At 49.3% G+C, this 13,808-nt stretch overlaps 1 protein-coding gene across 1 annotated transcript; it reads left to right on the top strand.

The window, feature by feature from the left end:
• Window positions 1-6,281: 6,281 nt before the first annotated feature.
• MED28 (mediator complex subunit 28) lies at window positions 6,282-13,339 on the top strand. Its single transcript, XM_037045378.1, has 4 exons — window positions 6,282-6,476; window positions 9,457-9,523; window positions 10,200-10,312; window positions 11,545-13,339. Exons 1-4 carry the CDS (start codon window positions 6,318-6,320, stop codon window positions 11,740-11,742), a joined length of 537 nt encoding a protein of 178 aa, XP_036901273.1. The 5' UTR covers window positions 6,282-6,317; the 3' UTR covers window positions 11,743-13,339.
• Window positions 13,340-13,808: the final 469 nt, after the last annotated feature.

Here is a 13,808-nt window from a genome sequence, read left to right as displayed (position 1 = left end):
AAGATACTGTTTGTGTTTAAACTGGTTTTCAGAGAGGGAATGGAAATGGCTATGTGTGTTCATGTATTAGGACTAAAACCAGGCAGGAATAGTGAGTTCAGTAAACCTGTTCTTCCAGGTCTCCATGTCCAGAAAGGGTGGAATCGGAAGGTGGAGCTACCAGCTTATGAAAGGAAACGAGCGTCATTTGGATCCCTCCCGGGCAACTTGGAAGGCCAAGCAGGGGTGTGACGGAGGGCTCTCCGTCAAAGGCCTTTTCCACACAAAAGAACCTCAGGGCTCCTGTGTGTTTAGTGTGAGACGCAGAAGGCCCGGCAGAGCCCTGGATTCCAGCTGCTTATCTGATCTGGCTGGTGCCCACGCGCCCGCTGCCAGGTGTTCCACGGACCCATGGCTGATCTCAGAGCCCCGGTCCGAGTGAGGCAGGTGGTCCCATCTGAATCTGCTTCAGGGAAGACTAGGCATGGCTGTGGGCAGCAGCAAATCCAAGACAGCAGTGTTTTAGAGCAGTAGTGGTAAAAGGCAGCTGAAGTGGGGAATCCAAAACGCAAGCAGCCCCACAGGCCCAGCGTCCCCACCACGGCCTTAGGCTCCCTCCGTCCCAGGTGGCTGTGGGGGTTGAAAGCTACATGAAGATGAGGAGAGGGAGCAAGGCAAAGGGGGTACACTCGCCATTAACACACTTTATGTATTTTTAATATTTTACTTACTCATTTTTAGAGGGGGTGGGGAGAAAGAGAGGACCATCAATGCATGACAGATACATTGATCAGTTGCCTCTTGTACGCCCCCAACTGGGGACCTGGCCCACAACCCAGGCATGTGCCCTGACCAGGAATGGAACTAGCAACCTTTTGGTCCACAGGCCGGCACTCAGTCCACTGAGCCACACCAGCCATGAACACATTTTAAAGACCTTTCACTGAAGTCCCACCTAAAGTGCTTATATCATCAACCAGTGTAAGCCAGGTTAGCGCCGATGATTTGGGGAGATGAAGAGTAACCGGGTGCACTTGTCACCCTGATGAAAAAAGACAGGAGACTGGCAATCTCTGTGACACGTTACACAGATGAAGAAACTAAATCCCAGGAGAAGTAAACTGCTAATGTTTGTGAACTAGAAAGTAGGAAAAAGGGGAGAACCCAGCTCAGTGGGTCTGCAGAGCCCCGGACCTGCAACCCAACACATGGCCTTGCGCTCAAGACACGTTACTGGATGTAGGGCAGTACCCGAGCCCCTGCTGTAAAGGGCTGTGCACGCTACGGGTGCGGTGAGGGGAGGTACCATGGCTCCGCTACTGTGTGTCTGCGCTCTGCACAGACGTCAGCACTGGTTGAATGAATGGTTGAGACAGGAGACCATGGGATAGAAAATGAACTTGATGAAATCTTGGCATTAAAAGGTGAGGATTTCGGTGGATTAAATCCAAAAATGCCCTCACATCCTGTATGGCCACAGACACAGGGAGTGTTGCTGTTTTGGAGTGAAGGGTTTGATCCAGCAAACGTTATTTCCACGTCTAACCCGTGCCATGCATCCTAGAACGTGGCTGGGATGGCCGATTCGACCAGATGCAGTCCCTGCCCTTGGGAACATCGCAGGCCAGTGTTGAGAGTGCGGCAGCTACGCCCTGCCACCTGGTCGTGGACTAGACAGAGCTGGCCGGCCCACTTCCTCGGGCCAGTTCCCTACCGCCTGCCACACGCTCCCTGTGGCTGCCGCTCTTGAACTTTGAGCTACTCCCTTTCATCACCATCCTGGGAAAGGGCTGCTAAATCCTTCAAATAAGTCAGGATTAATAAATGCCCTGACACACTCCATTCCCAAACAGCTGGCCTTTTTCCTAAGCGAGTCATGGAGTTTATCTGAGCGCATCTCACCACCTCTGCCCTCTGCCTCGGCCGCCCTAGTACTGGACAAATCAGAGTCCTCTCCGTGTGGGGGTCAGTAGACTTCTCCTACATTACCGCCTTGCTGGTGCTGCCTTCACTTGCTTACTTTGTTTCTCTACCTGGGGGAGGATTCTTTTGGAGTAAATTATATCATGTCACTTGTCTTTTCTCAGCGGTACTCAGTCTATGCCAGGCACTGGATTCAACTTCCCTGCATACATCATCTCTTAGTGGTCCTTCCAAAGCAGTGTTCTCCCATTTTTAAATGAGGAAATGTGTTTTCAGCAAAACCCGAATGGGCTCTACTCTGGGATGAATCCAAGAGAAGTGCCACTGACCGCTCTCTGGCAACTTACTCATGGTTAGGTAAACATGAGTGACGTATCACCTTTTGAGCCAGACAGTAAAGGGGTTTGCAAAAAAAGTAAAAAGCTGCCGCTCTTCTCACTAATTTATTTTTGGTTTGGGAAAATTTGTACTTTTAATGAAAACAATATTTATGTTGATGTAGTAAGTTTTTTAAAAAGTTATCTTTAGAGGGGAAGGGAAGGAGAGAGGGAGAGAAATATCAATGCATGTTGTCTCTCACGTGTCCCCTGCCCCCTGCTGGGAACTGGCCTGCAACCCAGGCATGTGCCCTGACTGGGAATCGAACTGCGATCATTTGGTTCGCAGGCCCACGCTCAATCCACTGAGCTATATCAGCCAAGGCAATGTAGTAGGTTTTTAAATACATTTTTTAATTCTCAGTTTTAATGGGTAAATATTTTACCTGTTCTCAAATTGAGTAGGTAAATATTGGCTGACATATTCCACACAGGCAACATTTGGAGTCCCCAGTTTTTGGAAAGTAAAGGATACTGAGACTCGAATGTTTAACAACTGCTGACGTATACCAGCTAGCTCCCTGCTGGCAAGCTGCATTTACTACTTCTCTTTTATGCCCAGCACAGTGCTGGGTGCTGGGAATGCACATGAAGAAGACAGGCCTCATTTGCACGGAGCTTACATTCCAGTTAGTGTGTGCACGTGTGTAAGGCAACTTGGTCAGTGAAGAACACCAATAAAATAATTGCAGACGCGGTTTCAGTGCTCAGGAAAATTACACAGGGTAGCCCTGACTGGTGTGGCTCAGTGGATTGCATGCCAGCCTGTGGACCGAAAGGTCACCGATTGGTTCCCAGTCAGGGCACATGCCTGGGTGGTGGTTCCCCAGTTGCGGGGGTGTGAGAGCCAGCTGAGAGGCAACTGATCAATCTTTCTCTCCCTCTCTTTCTCCTCTCTAAAAATACATAAATACAATCTTTTTTTTATAAATTAAACAAAGTAGTGGCTGAGAGTGTGGGCCTAAGACCGAAGCTAGAAAGATGACCTTTGATCTGATCTGAGACTGACAGGCAGAGGGAAACCCTGGCTTTTCCTCTGACCACTTCCGCCCTGCCTTCCTCACTGTGGCCTTGCCGGCTTTTCCGTGGTTCCTTAAATACATCAGGCAGGCCCCTTCTTTAGGGGGCCCTCTGTCTAGAAAGCTTTCTGAGTTCAATTTTCTCTCCTGTCAGTCCAGGGCACATCTCCCTGGAAAGGGCTTTTCCAATCACCTATCAAATCCACTAGCAATCCCCTCTAATGGGGATGCATTGTTTTGGTCTTAGCATCTATCTCTACATGATACTGCTATACATATTAATATTTGTGTGTTTGTCACTCCCACAAAAACACAAGGGCAGAGACTTGGAGTGATCGCTACAACAGGCAGATCATTAAATAGTACCTGCATTGTAACACATGTACCTGCAAAATTAAATGTAGTAGAACCATGTCTACCTTCTGAAGAGATGAATAACCAACTGTTAAAAGCAAGTTATTAAAAAATTAGCATAGTAGGTGGGATCCCAATATCCTGTATCAAACTACCAGTATACTACAAGGCCACTGTAACCAAAACAGCCTGGTACTGGCATAAAAACACACATAGACCAATGAACTTAATAGAGCCCAGAAACAAACCCAAGTCTCTATGGTCAATTATTTATTGACCATATGGTCAATAATATTTGACAAAGGGGGAAGAAGCATAAAATGGAGTAAAAATAACCTCTTCAACAAATCATGTTGGGAGATCTGAACAGCTACATGCAGAAAAATGAAAATCACCAATTTACACTATACACAAAAATAAATTCAATGTGGGTAAGACTTAAATATAAGTCATGATGCCATAAAAGTCCTAAAGGAAAAAAACAGGAAAATCTGACTTTCTATGCAGCAATATTTTCACCGATATGTCCCCTAGAGCAAGGGACATAAAGGAAAGAATAAACAAATGGGGCCTTATCAAATTAAAAAGCCGTATGGCTAAAGAAAACAGCATTAAAATAAAAAGAGAACCAACTATATGGGAAAACATATTTGCCAGTGATACCTCAGACAACAGTTTGGATCTCCAAGATATATAAAGAACTCACAGGTCTCCACTCCAGGAAGACAAACAACCCAATTTAAAAAAAAATGGGCCACACCTGGTTGGTGTAGCTCAGTGGATTGAGTGCAGGCCTGGGAACCAAACAACTGCAGTTTGATTCCCAGTCAGGGCACATGCCTGGGTTGCAGGCCAGTTCTCAGCAGGGGACACACGAGAGGCAACCACACATTGATATTTCTCTCCCTCTCTCCTTCCCTTCCCCTTTAAAGATAAATAAAATCTTTTAAAAAAATGGGCCAAAGACTTGAACAGATACTTCTCCAAGGGGGACATACAAAGGGCCTAGAGGCAAATGAAAAGATGCTCAGCATCTCTAGCCATCAGAGAGATGCAAATTAAAACCACAATGAGGTACCTCTTCACACCAGTCAGAATGGCCAAGGTAAACAAATCAACAAAGTGTTGACAAGGATGTGGAGAAAAGGGAACCCTACTGCACTGTTGGTGGGATAGCAGATTGGTACAACCACTATGGAAAACAGTATGGCATTTTCTCAGAAAACTAAAACTGGATCTGCCTTTTGACCCAGCAGTTCCACTGCTGGGATTATACCCTAAGAACCCTGAAACACCAATTCAAAAGAGCCTATGCACCCCAATGTTCACAGCAGCACAACTCACCATAGCCAAGAGTTGGAAGCAACCTAAGTGCCCATCAGTAAATGAATGGATCAAAAAACTGTGGTACATTTACACAATGGAATACTATGCGGGAACAAGAAGGATCTCCTGTCCTTCACCATAGCATGGGTGGGTCCAGAGAGCATTATGCTAAGTGAAATAAGCCAGGCAGTGAGGAACAAATAACATATGATCTCACCTTTAAATGGAACATAATCAACAAAACGAACAAACAAAATATAATCAGAGATGTTGAAATTAAGAACAATCTGACAGTAACCAGAGGGGAGGAGGGAGGGGAAAACTGGGGGGGGAGGGGGAAGGGTTTTCAGGAACAACAATAAAGGACACATGGACAAAACCAAGGGTGGGGGTGGGGTGGAAGCAGGGGGGAGAGGTGGGGATGGCTGGGGTGGGAGGGTGTGATGAGGGGCAAATGCAGACAACTGTACTTGAATAAAATCATTTTTAAAAATATATTACTATATATTAGCATAATGACTCTTTCTCGGATAGAACAATCATCTAACAGAAACAGTGCCAGGTGCACAGACAGGGAGCCTCAACAATGTTAGCGTTTTTGTTACCTCTCTCCCCGGAGGGAATTACACACAGTGACTGGATTAGTAATCCCTGCGCGGTCAGTTAACGTTGGTGGAAGGAACGAGGCCTCCACTCTGGTGCAGCGGCTACACCGCACCGGGAGAAAGGCTCAGCCAAAGTCATTCTCAGCCTTAAGGGTACAATCAGGCCCCGCGCAACAGTATCCTGCCTCCCCAGGAAGGGCTCGGTCCAAACGCATTTACTGATTTTCTCCCACACAACTGTGTTAAATCCGCTCAACGCGCTCAAGTCTTAAGAATAAAAGGAAAAGCCAGGAACCCTGTGCGCCCAGGAGGAGGAGGAGACGTAAATACCCAACCTTCGACTTTGCGGGCGCCCAACAGACAAACTCCGGACTCTCGGGGTCGTCACGTGATCAAGGACGTCACGTGACGGGGCGGTGCGCTAGCTGCTGCGCAGGCGCAATGAACTTTTACTCGCCGTTTCAGAAATGGCGGCTCCGCTGGGTGGTATGTTCTCCGGCCAGCCACCTGGACCCCCACCACAGCCGCCGGGATTGCCAGGCCAGGCTTCGCTTCTTCAGGCCGCGCCAGGGGCTCCGAGATCTTCTCCGAGCACNCCCAACCTTCGACTTTACGGGCGCCCAACAGACAAACTCCGGACTCTCGGGGTCGTCACGTGATCAATGACGTCACGTGACGGGGCGGTGCGCTAGCTGCTGCGCAGGCGCAATGAACTTTTACTCGCCGTTTCAGAAATGGCGGCTCCGCTGGGTGGTATGTTCTCCGGCCAGCCACCTGGACCCCCACCACAGCCGCCGGGATTGCCAGGCCAGGCTTCGCTTCTTCAGGCCGCGCCAGGGGCTCCAAGATCTTCTCCGAGCACCTTGGTGGATGAGTTGGAGTCGTCTTTCGAGGTGAAAAGAGAGGGGGCGTCTTTTCCTGCCTCCCTTCTTTCCTGAATTGTAAGCTGCGCACGCGCAGCCTTTCTCTTTCAGTGATCCCGCAGCCGGCTTACAAATGGGGAGACTGGCTCAGAGGATGAGGGAATGCCTTGCTTTAGTCTCCACAGTGAGTGGTGGACCCCAGTTTACTCCGGTCTGGCGGCGGAGGCGCGTCAACTTGACGTTTCTGGTGGCACGTGGGCTTGCAGTTTGCACACCCTCAACTCTTGGACCGTTCCAGGTTTCCACCGTTCCAGGTTCCCAGCCAGCTGAGCAGGTCCCAGGCCGTTCTTTTCCCGTCCTTGACCACCTTTTGCCGCATCTCAGCGCGTTGAGTCCGCCCTCCCCTCCAGAGCGCACCTTTCCGCTGGGTTCACCTCTTACTGGGTCCTGAAGTCATGGGACTTGGAGCTGAAATGGACTTAAAAGTTGTGCGGACCTTGATACTAAGGGCCGAGGGAAGAGGAAAGCCGGGACTCGTGGCGGAAGGGAGTCAGAGCGGACCCAAAATAAAGAGCTTGCCCCAAGGAGTGTAACCTGTAGCTAGGAAGATGGGGAATGATAGTAGACAAAGGAGAGGTAAAAATAAGGGCATTGGTTGCTTCCCGTGGTCTGTCTAAAGGGGAAGATGAGCCGTTAGTGTATGGAAATAAAATAACCTCTAATTGGAGTAACCTTTTCAACTTTTAAAATCCTAGTCACGTGAGTTCTGTACTGTACCCATATGATAACACAGTAGTGCATGGGTAAGTTTGTAAATGAATGTATTATTGGGGATGCATTGTCAGAAATCCTTTGTGGATGGAGTGTACATTTGAAAGTTTGGAGATAACAGATTTAAAAGAAATAAGACATAAAGGAGAGGTACAGGTGGGCTTTAGAGCAGTGTCTAGTATTGAGGTGAGGCGGCTGTCACTTATTAAGGTGCTTGTGGAAAGACTGGCCCTGTAGAAGCCGTGGCCAAAGCTGACCCCCAGCACTCCAGTGCTTAAAAACCCCTTGGCCTTACTCTGGCCACACAAACCTTTTTCCGCATGGGTCATATGATTTCCCTGTGGGCTTCCAAGCTCAATCTCCCAACTTACTTCCTCAGTGGCCCTTCCCTCGTGCCCTTCAGGGCACTTACACCCACCAGGCCCTGTGAAGTCAGAGGCCATGCTGTCCCCATGAACCCCCCCTTCTCCCAGTTTATCAGTAGTACTAACACAACCTAGCATGTAGCAAATGCTTATTATGCATGTTAAACTATAAAGGAGCCTGTTGTGTGTCAGGCCCTGCCCTGGGTGCTAAAGACACAAAACAGCCCTAGTTTCTGAGGAGCTGGGGACAGCACAATGTGGGGGAGCAGATAAAAAATGGCAGGCAGTTGCCGGGCTGTGGGATCACTGCTGTGATTGAAAAAGCCTGGGACTCCATGAGGGTATAGCTGTCAGAGAAGGCTGCCAGAGAAATGAATCCCAAACAGGCATTGGGACTTAGTGGCTGTGTGGGGGTGGGAGGTGCTGCTCGGACCTCCTGTGGCGCTGGGTGAGCATCCCCTAGTCGTCTGTCAAGAATCAGTTCACAGGCCCCACGTGTTCATGCCCTGTTCCCTTTCTTCATTATGTGCAGACCTCCCACAACCTCTGGTGGCACCTGCCCGCCCACTGTTTATTTCTCTTTTGGTGCCGCCCACGAGGTCTCTGACTTGCTCATTCTAGTTGCTTTGTAAATGCTCTTTGATGGAATGAGGTTATTGTGATCACACACTCTTGTGGGAGGGAGCCTTGAAGAGCATTCCGTCCTTTTACAGGTGGAGGAACAGAGGCTCAGAGAGGGGGGGTAGCTTGCCAAACCCTCAGTGTGTGGAGACAAGCCCACCATTTGGGCCTCCCGACTTTCCAGGCGGAGACTCTGTCTCAGCGTACTTCTACAAATCTTGTTCCTTCTGTGGACCACCACACATTTTCCTCTCCGGGCACCCACCTAACTCTCTACAAAGGTGTATGTCTTTGATTTCTTTTAAGGGGGAGATGAGGATACTAAAATTCCCGATACCAGGTCTCCTCCCACCCTGGCTGCTGGCCAGCTAGCTCTGGGGGAACAGCCCAGCCGTGTTGGCCAGAGTGTGGCTGGTGGGCCTCCTGGGTGGGGTGCTGTCCAGCAGCCACAGGATTCACGGAGCAGGGCCTCATACCCCACGTCCAACAGGAGCCACTTTACAGAGTGTTACACAGAATGGGAAGCCCGTGTTTCCTGGTGTGTGAAGCAGTTGTGGGGATTGGCCTAGGGAATCCTGTGGGTTTCAGGATAAATGAAATGGTGGTAACTGTAGGCAGGAGGGCCCTCACATCTAGGCAATGGTCCGACCGGGGCCCGGGTCTACTTGCCTCATGCCAAGTGCCGTTTGCCCACTGCCGGCTCTGCTTTCCCGAGGTGTGAGGCTTCCTCTCTGACCTGCTCCCCCAGCTCCCATCCCGTCCTCTTTCTGGCCCCACTGCCCTTTGTTATGTTAGGCCTTCTTTGTAGAACCCCCCCGACTGAGTCACATAGACACCTGGATCACCGTCCCTTTAGAGAGGGCTCCCTCTCTGGGACTTGTTTATCCACGTGACACCTACTACCTTCTCTTGGGCCATCTGGCCAGTCACCAGTGTGTGTTTATTGAGCAGCCAGTCTGTGCCAAGCAGTATTTCTGCACTGGGCGCAGATGAACAGGCAAACTTCCCACCTGCTAGTAGGGGCAGCTGATGATGGCCTGAAAGAGTGGAATGGTGTCAGTTATGTGTGCAAAACCACAAAGCTCGGCGTGGGCATAGAGCACAAGCATGAGGGGTGCCATCTCAAAGGAGCAGAGAGCGACGGTCTCTCTGAGTGGGTGGTGACTGACCTGAGACCTGACTGGGTGGCACAAGGTGGGGGTGCTGGCAGTACCACATTTTTTTTTCTTTTGTGATCTGTTTTGATGAAACAGGCTTGCTTTGCTTCTCTGGTGAGTCAGGACTATGTGAATGGCACGGATCAGGAAGAAATTCGAACTGGTAAGAATTCCCTCTTTTTAGACAGTGTTCTTGCCCTGAGCAAGATTCCTGCTTACTCACTTTGCACCTGATACATTTCAGTCCTGCTTGTATTCTTAGGGAGCTGTCCTGGGGGGTAAAATTCCTGCAGATCGGGTCTCCATGCTGCTGGTTCTCTTCGGTTGGCTAAGTGACATCTTACGTCATTCACGATGAACCACTTCTGATGAACCTTTCATAGCGGTGTTAGGACAAGGAGAAGACCAATAGGGTGTACTGCTTTTTAAAACAGGTTTTGGTTGTTTCTTGAATAGGTGTAACAGTCTCTTAGGCTTCCCCCTCCTTGCCCAAGTTCTATCCCCGGAGGTGACCAGCGCTTTTGATTTCGTTGTACTTTGTTTTCAGTGTTACATTTTACCTGGGATCTTGCTACTTGCTGGAATTTGATTGTCTTTTTTTGGAAGAACTTGGTGTTGTAGCGAGGTCTCGTTTTCACCTGATACAAGTACAGATTATCTGCTATTTAATGCTGGTGAACACGTGGAGGGCTGGGGCCAACATTACTGCAGTGGCCGGGACCAAAGCCCAGATCACATCTGTGGGAAAGTGGGGTTGTGATAGTCTGACTGTTCACGTATGAGGGAGCTGTTTGTGTCTAGTGTTTTTCTTGATTAAATGTTTTGCTTTTTTTTAAAAGGTGTCGATCAGTGTATCCAGAAATTCCTGGATATCGCAAGACAGACAGAGTGTTTTTTCCTACAAAAAAGGCTGCAGTTATCGGTCCAGAAACCAGAGCAGGTCATCAAAGAGGTATGACCCCCCTTTCTCCTCCGCTTTCAGAAGAGCCCGCGTTGGCCGGGCCCGTCCGTGCTTTAAGTGGTCTTCAGTGGAAGCCCTCCTCCTGTTGCAGTCGGGCGTGTGGGCTGGGAAAGAGCGCTGCTAGTTGTCAGCGTCCACGACGACGGGCAAGCAGCGGACAGGCGGTTGGTGCCGAGCCGGGCTCCAAACGGCACTTTCACGTACTGGCCTTCACGGAAGGTTTTTCCGTGAAAGGAAAGGGCCCGCTGTTTGAAAAGCGTTGAAAAGCCACTAGTGCAGATGACACGCTCATTCTGGCAGGAACTAGGACCTGCGTCTCCCAGGTGCCTTACCCAGTGCTGTGTACACAGGAAGGGCTTCGTCAGACTTTGGTCAAGGAGTCAGGAGTTCATGGTCTGTCCCAGGCTCCTTGGGGCTCAGGATTTCATTTCTCTCACTCGTTTGGAAGTGCGTGGGGTTGCCAGGAAGACTGCAAGGCTTCAGGGGCACTGAGCACGTGGGGCCAGGCCTGTGCCTGCGTGTGGAAGAGGGAAGGGCCATCCGCCCAAAGACCAGTGGTGCCGCCACCGAGAGACAGTAAATCCAGAGGACTGGGGGCAGTTTTTGCAGTAACTATCCCCACAAGCTGACCAGTGTAAAAGGTTCTTCTTGTTCAGGACACCAGCCCTGGAGAAGGTGAACGGGTGGCGGGAAGGTGGTATTCATACGGCTCATCCTGTCAGGTCATGGCCTGGTGTGAATGCTGGAGTAGTGACGGGTGTGTTCAGGGCCGGTGTTATTGAAAAAGCTCTTGAAAATGAGGTCTTAACACTTCATGGTCTGAACCATTAGGACAGTGGGTTCTTGTAATAGTTGGCGCGTGTGTTTCAGATTCCCTGCAGTTTGGGTCCTCGGCAGTCGTCTTGGACGAGGTGTGGAGTGCCTAGGGCAGGGCAGGAGGGAGACGGGTTTCTTTTGGCTGCTCTTGGGTCCTTTGGAATGTCGGCACTTGAGCACTTACTAAAAGAAAGTGAACTCAAAATGAAAGCTCTCAGTGTTGGGCAGACGTCTGCCATTGGAGGAGCTGCATTGGGTGATTCAAATAGTGGAGCCAAGCAGAATAATGGGCTTAGAATGGCGTAGTAGATTTTCTTGTTTTGAATTTACTTCTTTGTGTTCTTAGTTGTTCAGGAACTGTATTCACTTTCCATGAATTGGTCTGACTTGACCTCCTTCATTTGCAGGATGTCTCGGAGCTGAGGAACGAATTACAGCGGAAAGATGCTCTGGTCCAGAAGCACCTGACGAAGCTGCGGCATTGGCAGCAGGTGCTGGAGGACATCGACGGGCAGCACAAGAAGCCGGCTGACACCCCTCAGGGCTCCTTGGCCTACCTGGAGCAGGCGTCCGCCAATATCCCTGCGCCCATGAAGCAAACCTGAGGCAGAGCCGGCTGCAGAGTGAGCTGGTGTGGGAGTCCGCGCAGACACGGTTCTTCGTGCAGGCCACGTCTGGGTGGCGTGGCATTTTGGAGGAACGCTGCCAAAGGCAAGATGACTTTGGTTGCATGCTGTCAGTAAATTTTCCCCCGATTTGTATAAGCTCTTATTTTTTTACTACTCTGTAAAATGCCTGTAGCTTTTGTAAACCAAGCAAATGTTTTTGTTTTTAGCAAAAGTTAGTATGATGCTACCAACATTCCTTTTTGTTTTAAATCTTTTAATTTTTGTGTTTAACCTTTAATCTCTGTGTTACCAGTTTTAGATGAATTTGTATCCTGTGATGGGAAAACAGCATGTATGACATAATGTGAATCAGAGTGAGGATTGGGGTTGTTAGTCTTTTGTGCTGATTACCACTCTCTCCCCTTGTGCTAGTTTGTAAAACTATGTAAGTTTGCTGTGCGTGTCTTAAGGCTTTGAACTACCTCAAGAAGAGGAATCTAATGCAGCGATGTTTGTGATGCTCCCAGAGCTCTTGGAACGGGGGTGTTTTGTAAACAAGGGAGGGGATTGTGGTGGCCTAGGCTAAGGTAGCAACGCTGCCATGGGGTCTTTGAGTCCATGTTGACTTCTCTTTGGGGTAAGTTTATATTTTGTGTCTTACTTACTTTGGGGGGGGGTTGTCGGAGCTATGGTGTGCTGATTATTTTTCTGTTCTGCAGTGATGAACCCGTTTACCTCACAGACCCACCCTGCCCTCGGTAATGTGACTTGGGCAGAGGGGAAGTGTGAGGGTTAGAGTTCACTGTGATAGTCTCTTTCCATTTGAGTTTTGTTAGCTGGTGTCGTTTGTATTTTACTTTTTAGGAGCAGAAATTTCCCATTAAGGAAGGTTCTTGCTAATGGATGGCATTGATTCCAAAGGCCAGAGCCTGAGTAGGCAGTGGCTTGCAAGGTGCCCTGAGTGGCTTGCTGTCCACAAAGAGCATGTTTGGGAAGGTGTTCTAGCTTCTTGCTGGTCACACAGGGCAACACGATTCTTCACTGACCTGTTACTGTGTCTGGCTCTCCCTGAACTGGCTTTACAGGCCTGAATTACAGGCCTTTACACTCCCCTGTCTTTTGAACGAGCAATACCTCTGGGGCTTGGATTTTTGGCTCATTTTGTTTTCTCCAGCCTTGGAGGCCCCTCCGCACACACATCGTCTCCCACTCACGGTGCGGTCTGGCCTGGCTGCTTCTGGTCCCCGATGCTCCCAGGTGCTCTCTGCGGCACCCAGGATGCAGGATCCCCGCCTCCTACCAGCCTCACTGGGTGCTCCCTCCAGGGTTAGTCATTAGCATCCATCTCTGTGCCCTTCGTGGAATTTAGACATTATTTTCCCCTGAGTACATTGGGATTGTTGTTGATGTTTTCTATGCGGTGTTACGCGCGTGCGTGCGTGCGTGCGTGTGTGTGGCACAGGTTGAGGGCCTGAAACTCCCTCAATTCTTAAGCTTTTAAGAATTGTTTTTTCTCACATTATGACTTCAAGGTTGTTAACCTGGTCATCTCACACTAATTACAAGCTTGAGTGGCAGCATTAAAAACCTAAATAAACTGGTTGAGTTTTAGGCATCTTTCAATAATTAGGTTCCTGGTGTTTTCACTTGGTGCTTAGTGAAATGTAGGTATCAGTTATTGCCATTGTTTATTAAATAAAAAAATCTGGAAAATAAATATTTTTAATCTTGTTTGTCTGTAAATATCTCTTAACATTTAATGACATCTTGCTGGTTGGAGATTGTAGAAAACCTTCCTTCAGTGGTAAAATCACAAGAAAACATCTGGGATTTCCTTCATCTCTCAGTCCCATTACGGAACAGCTACCCACACTGCAGGGCATCTTTCTTCCTTTCCTGTTCCACCTGCTGAGGTAGGTACCACCCTGTGAGATAAGACCAGCATTTCCACAACTGCCTGGTCCCAGCCCGTTGCCGTCTCTGGGTCTTAACCCCTCAGCCCCTGCGCCATCCATCTACTGGAGCGCCGCGCGCTGTGCACAGGAGGTCTTGACCTCCCGGTT

This window comes from Sturnira hondurensis, unplaced genomic scaffold, assembly GCF_014824575.4.
Source record: "Sturnira hondurensis isolate 20B ecotype Veracruz unplaced genomic scaffold, ASM1482457v3 Scaffold0000780, whole genome shotgun sequence".
Lineage (NCBI taxonomy): Eukaryota > Metazoa > Chordata > Mammalia > Chiroptera > Phyllostomidae > Sturnira > Sturnira hondurensis.
This window is presented reverse-complemented; position numbering and strand designations above follow the sequence as displayed.

Bases quoted from the DNA above. Each gene is read 5' to 3' on its own strand.
- MED28 (XM_037045378.1), top strand. From the start codon at position 6,318: ATGGCGGCTCCGCTGGGTGGTATGTTCTCCGGCCAGCCACCTGGACCC. The intron at 9,524-10,199 runs GTAAGAATTCCC...TTTTTTTAAAAG, and splicing joins TCAGGAAGAAATTCGAACTG to GTGTCGATCAGTGTATCCAG. The intron at 10,313-11,544 runs GTATGACCCCCC...CTTCATTTGCAG, and splicing joins CAGAGCAGGTCATCAAAGAG to GATGTCTCGGAGCTGAGGAA.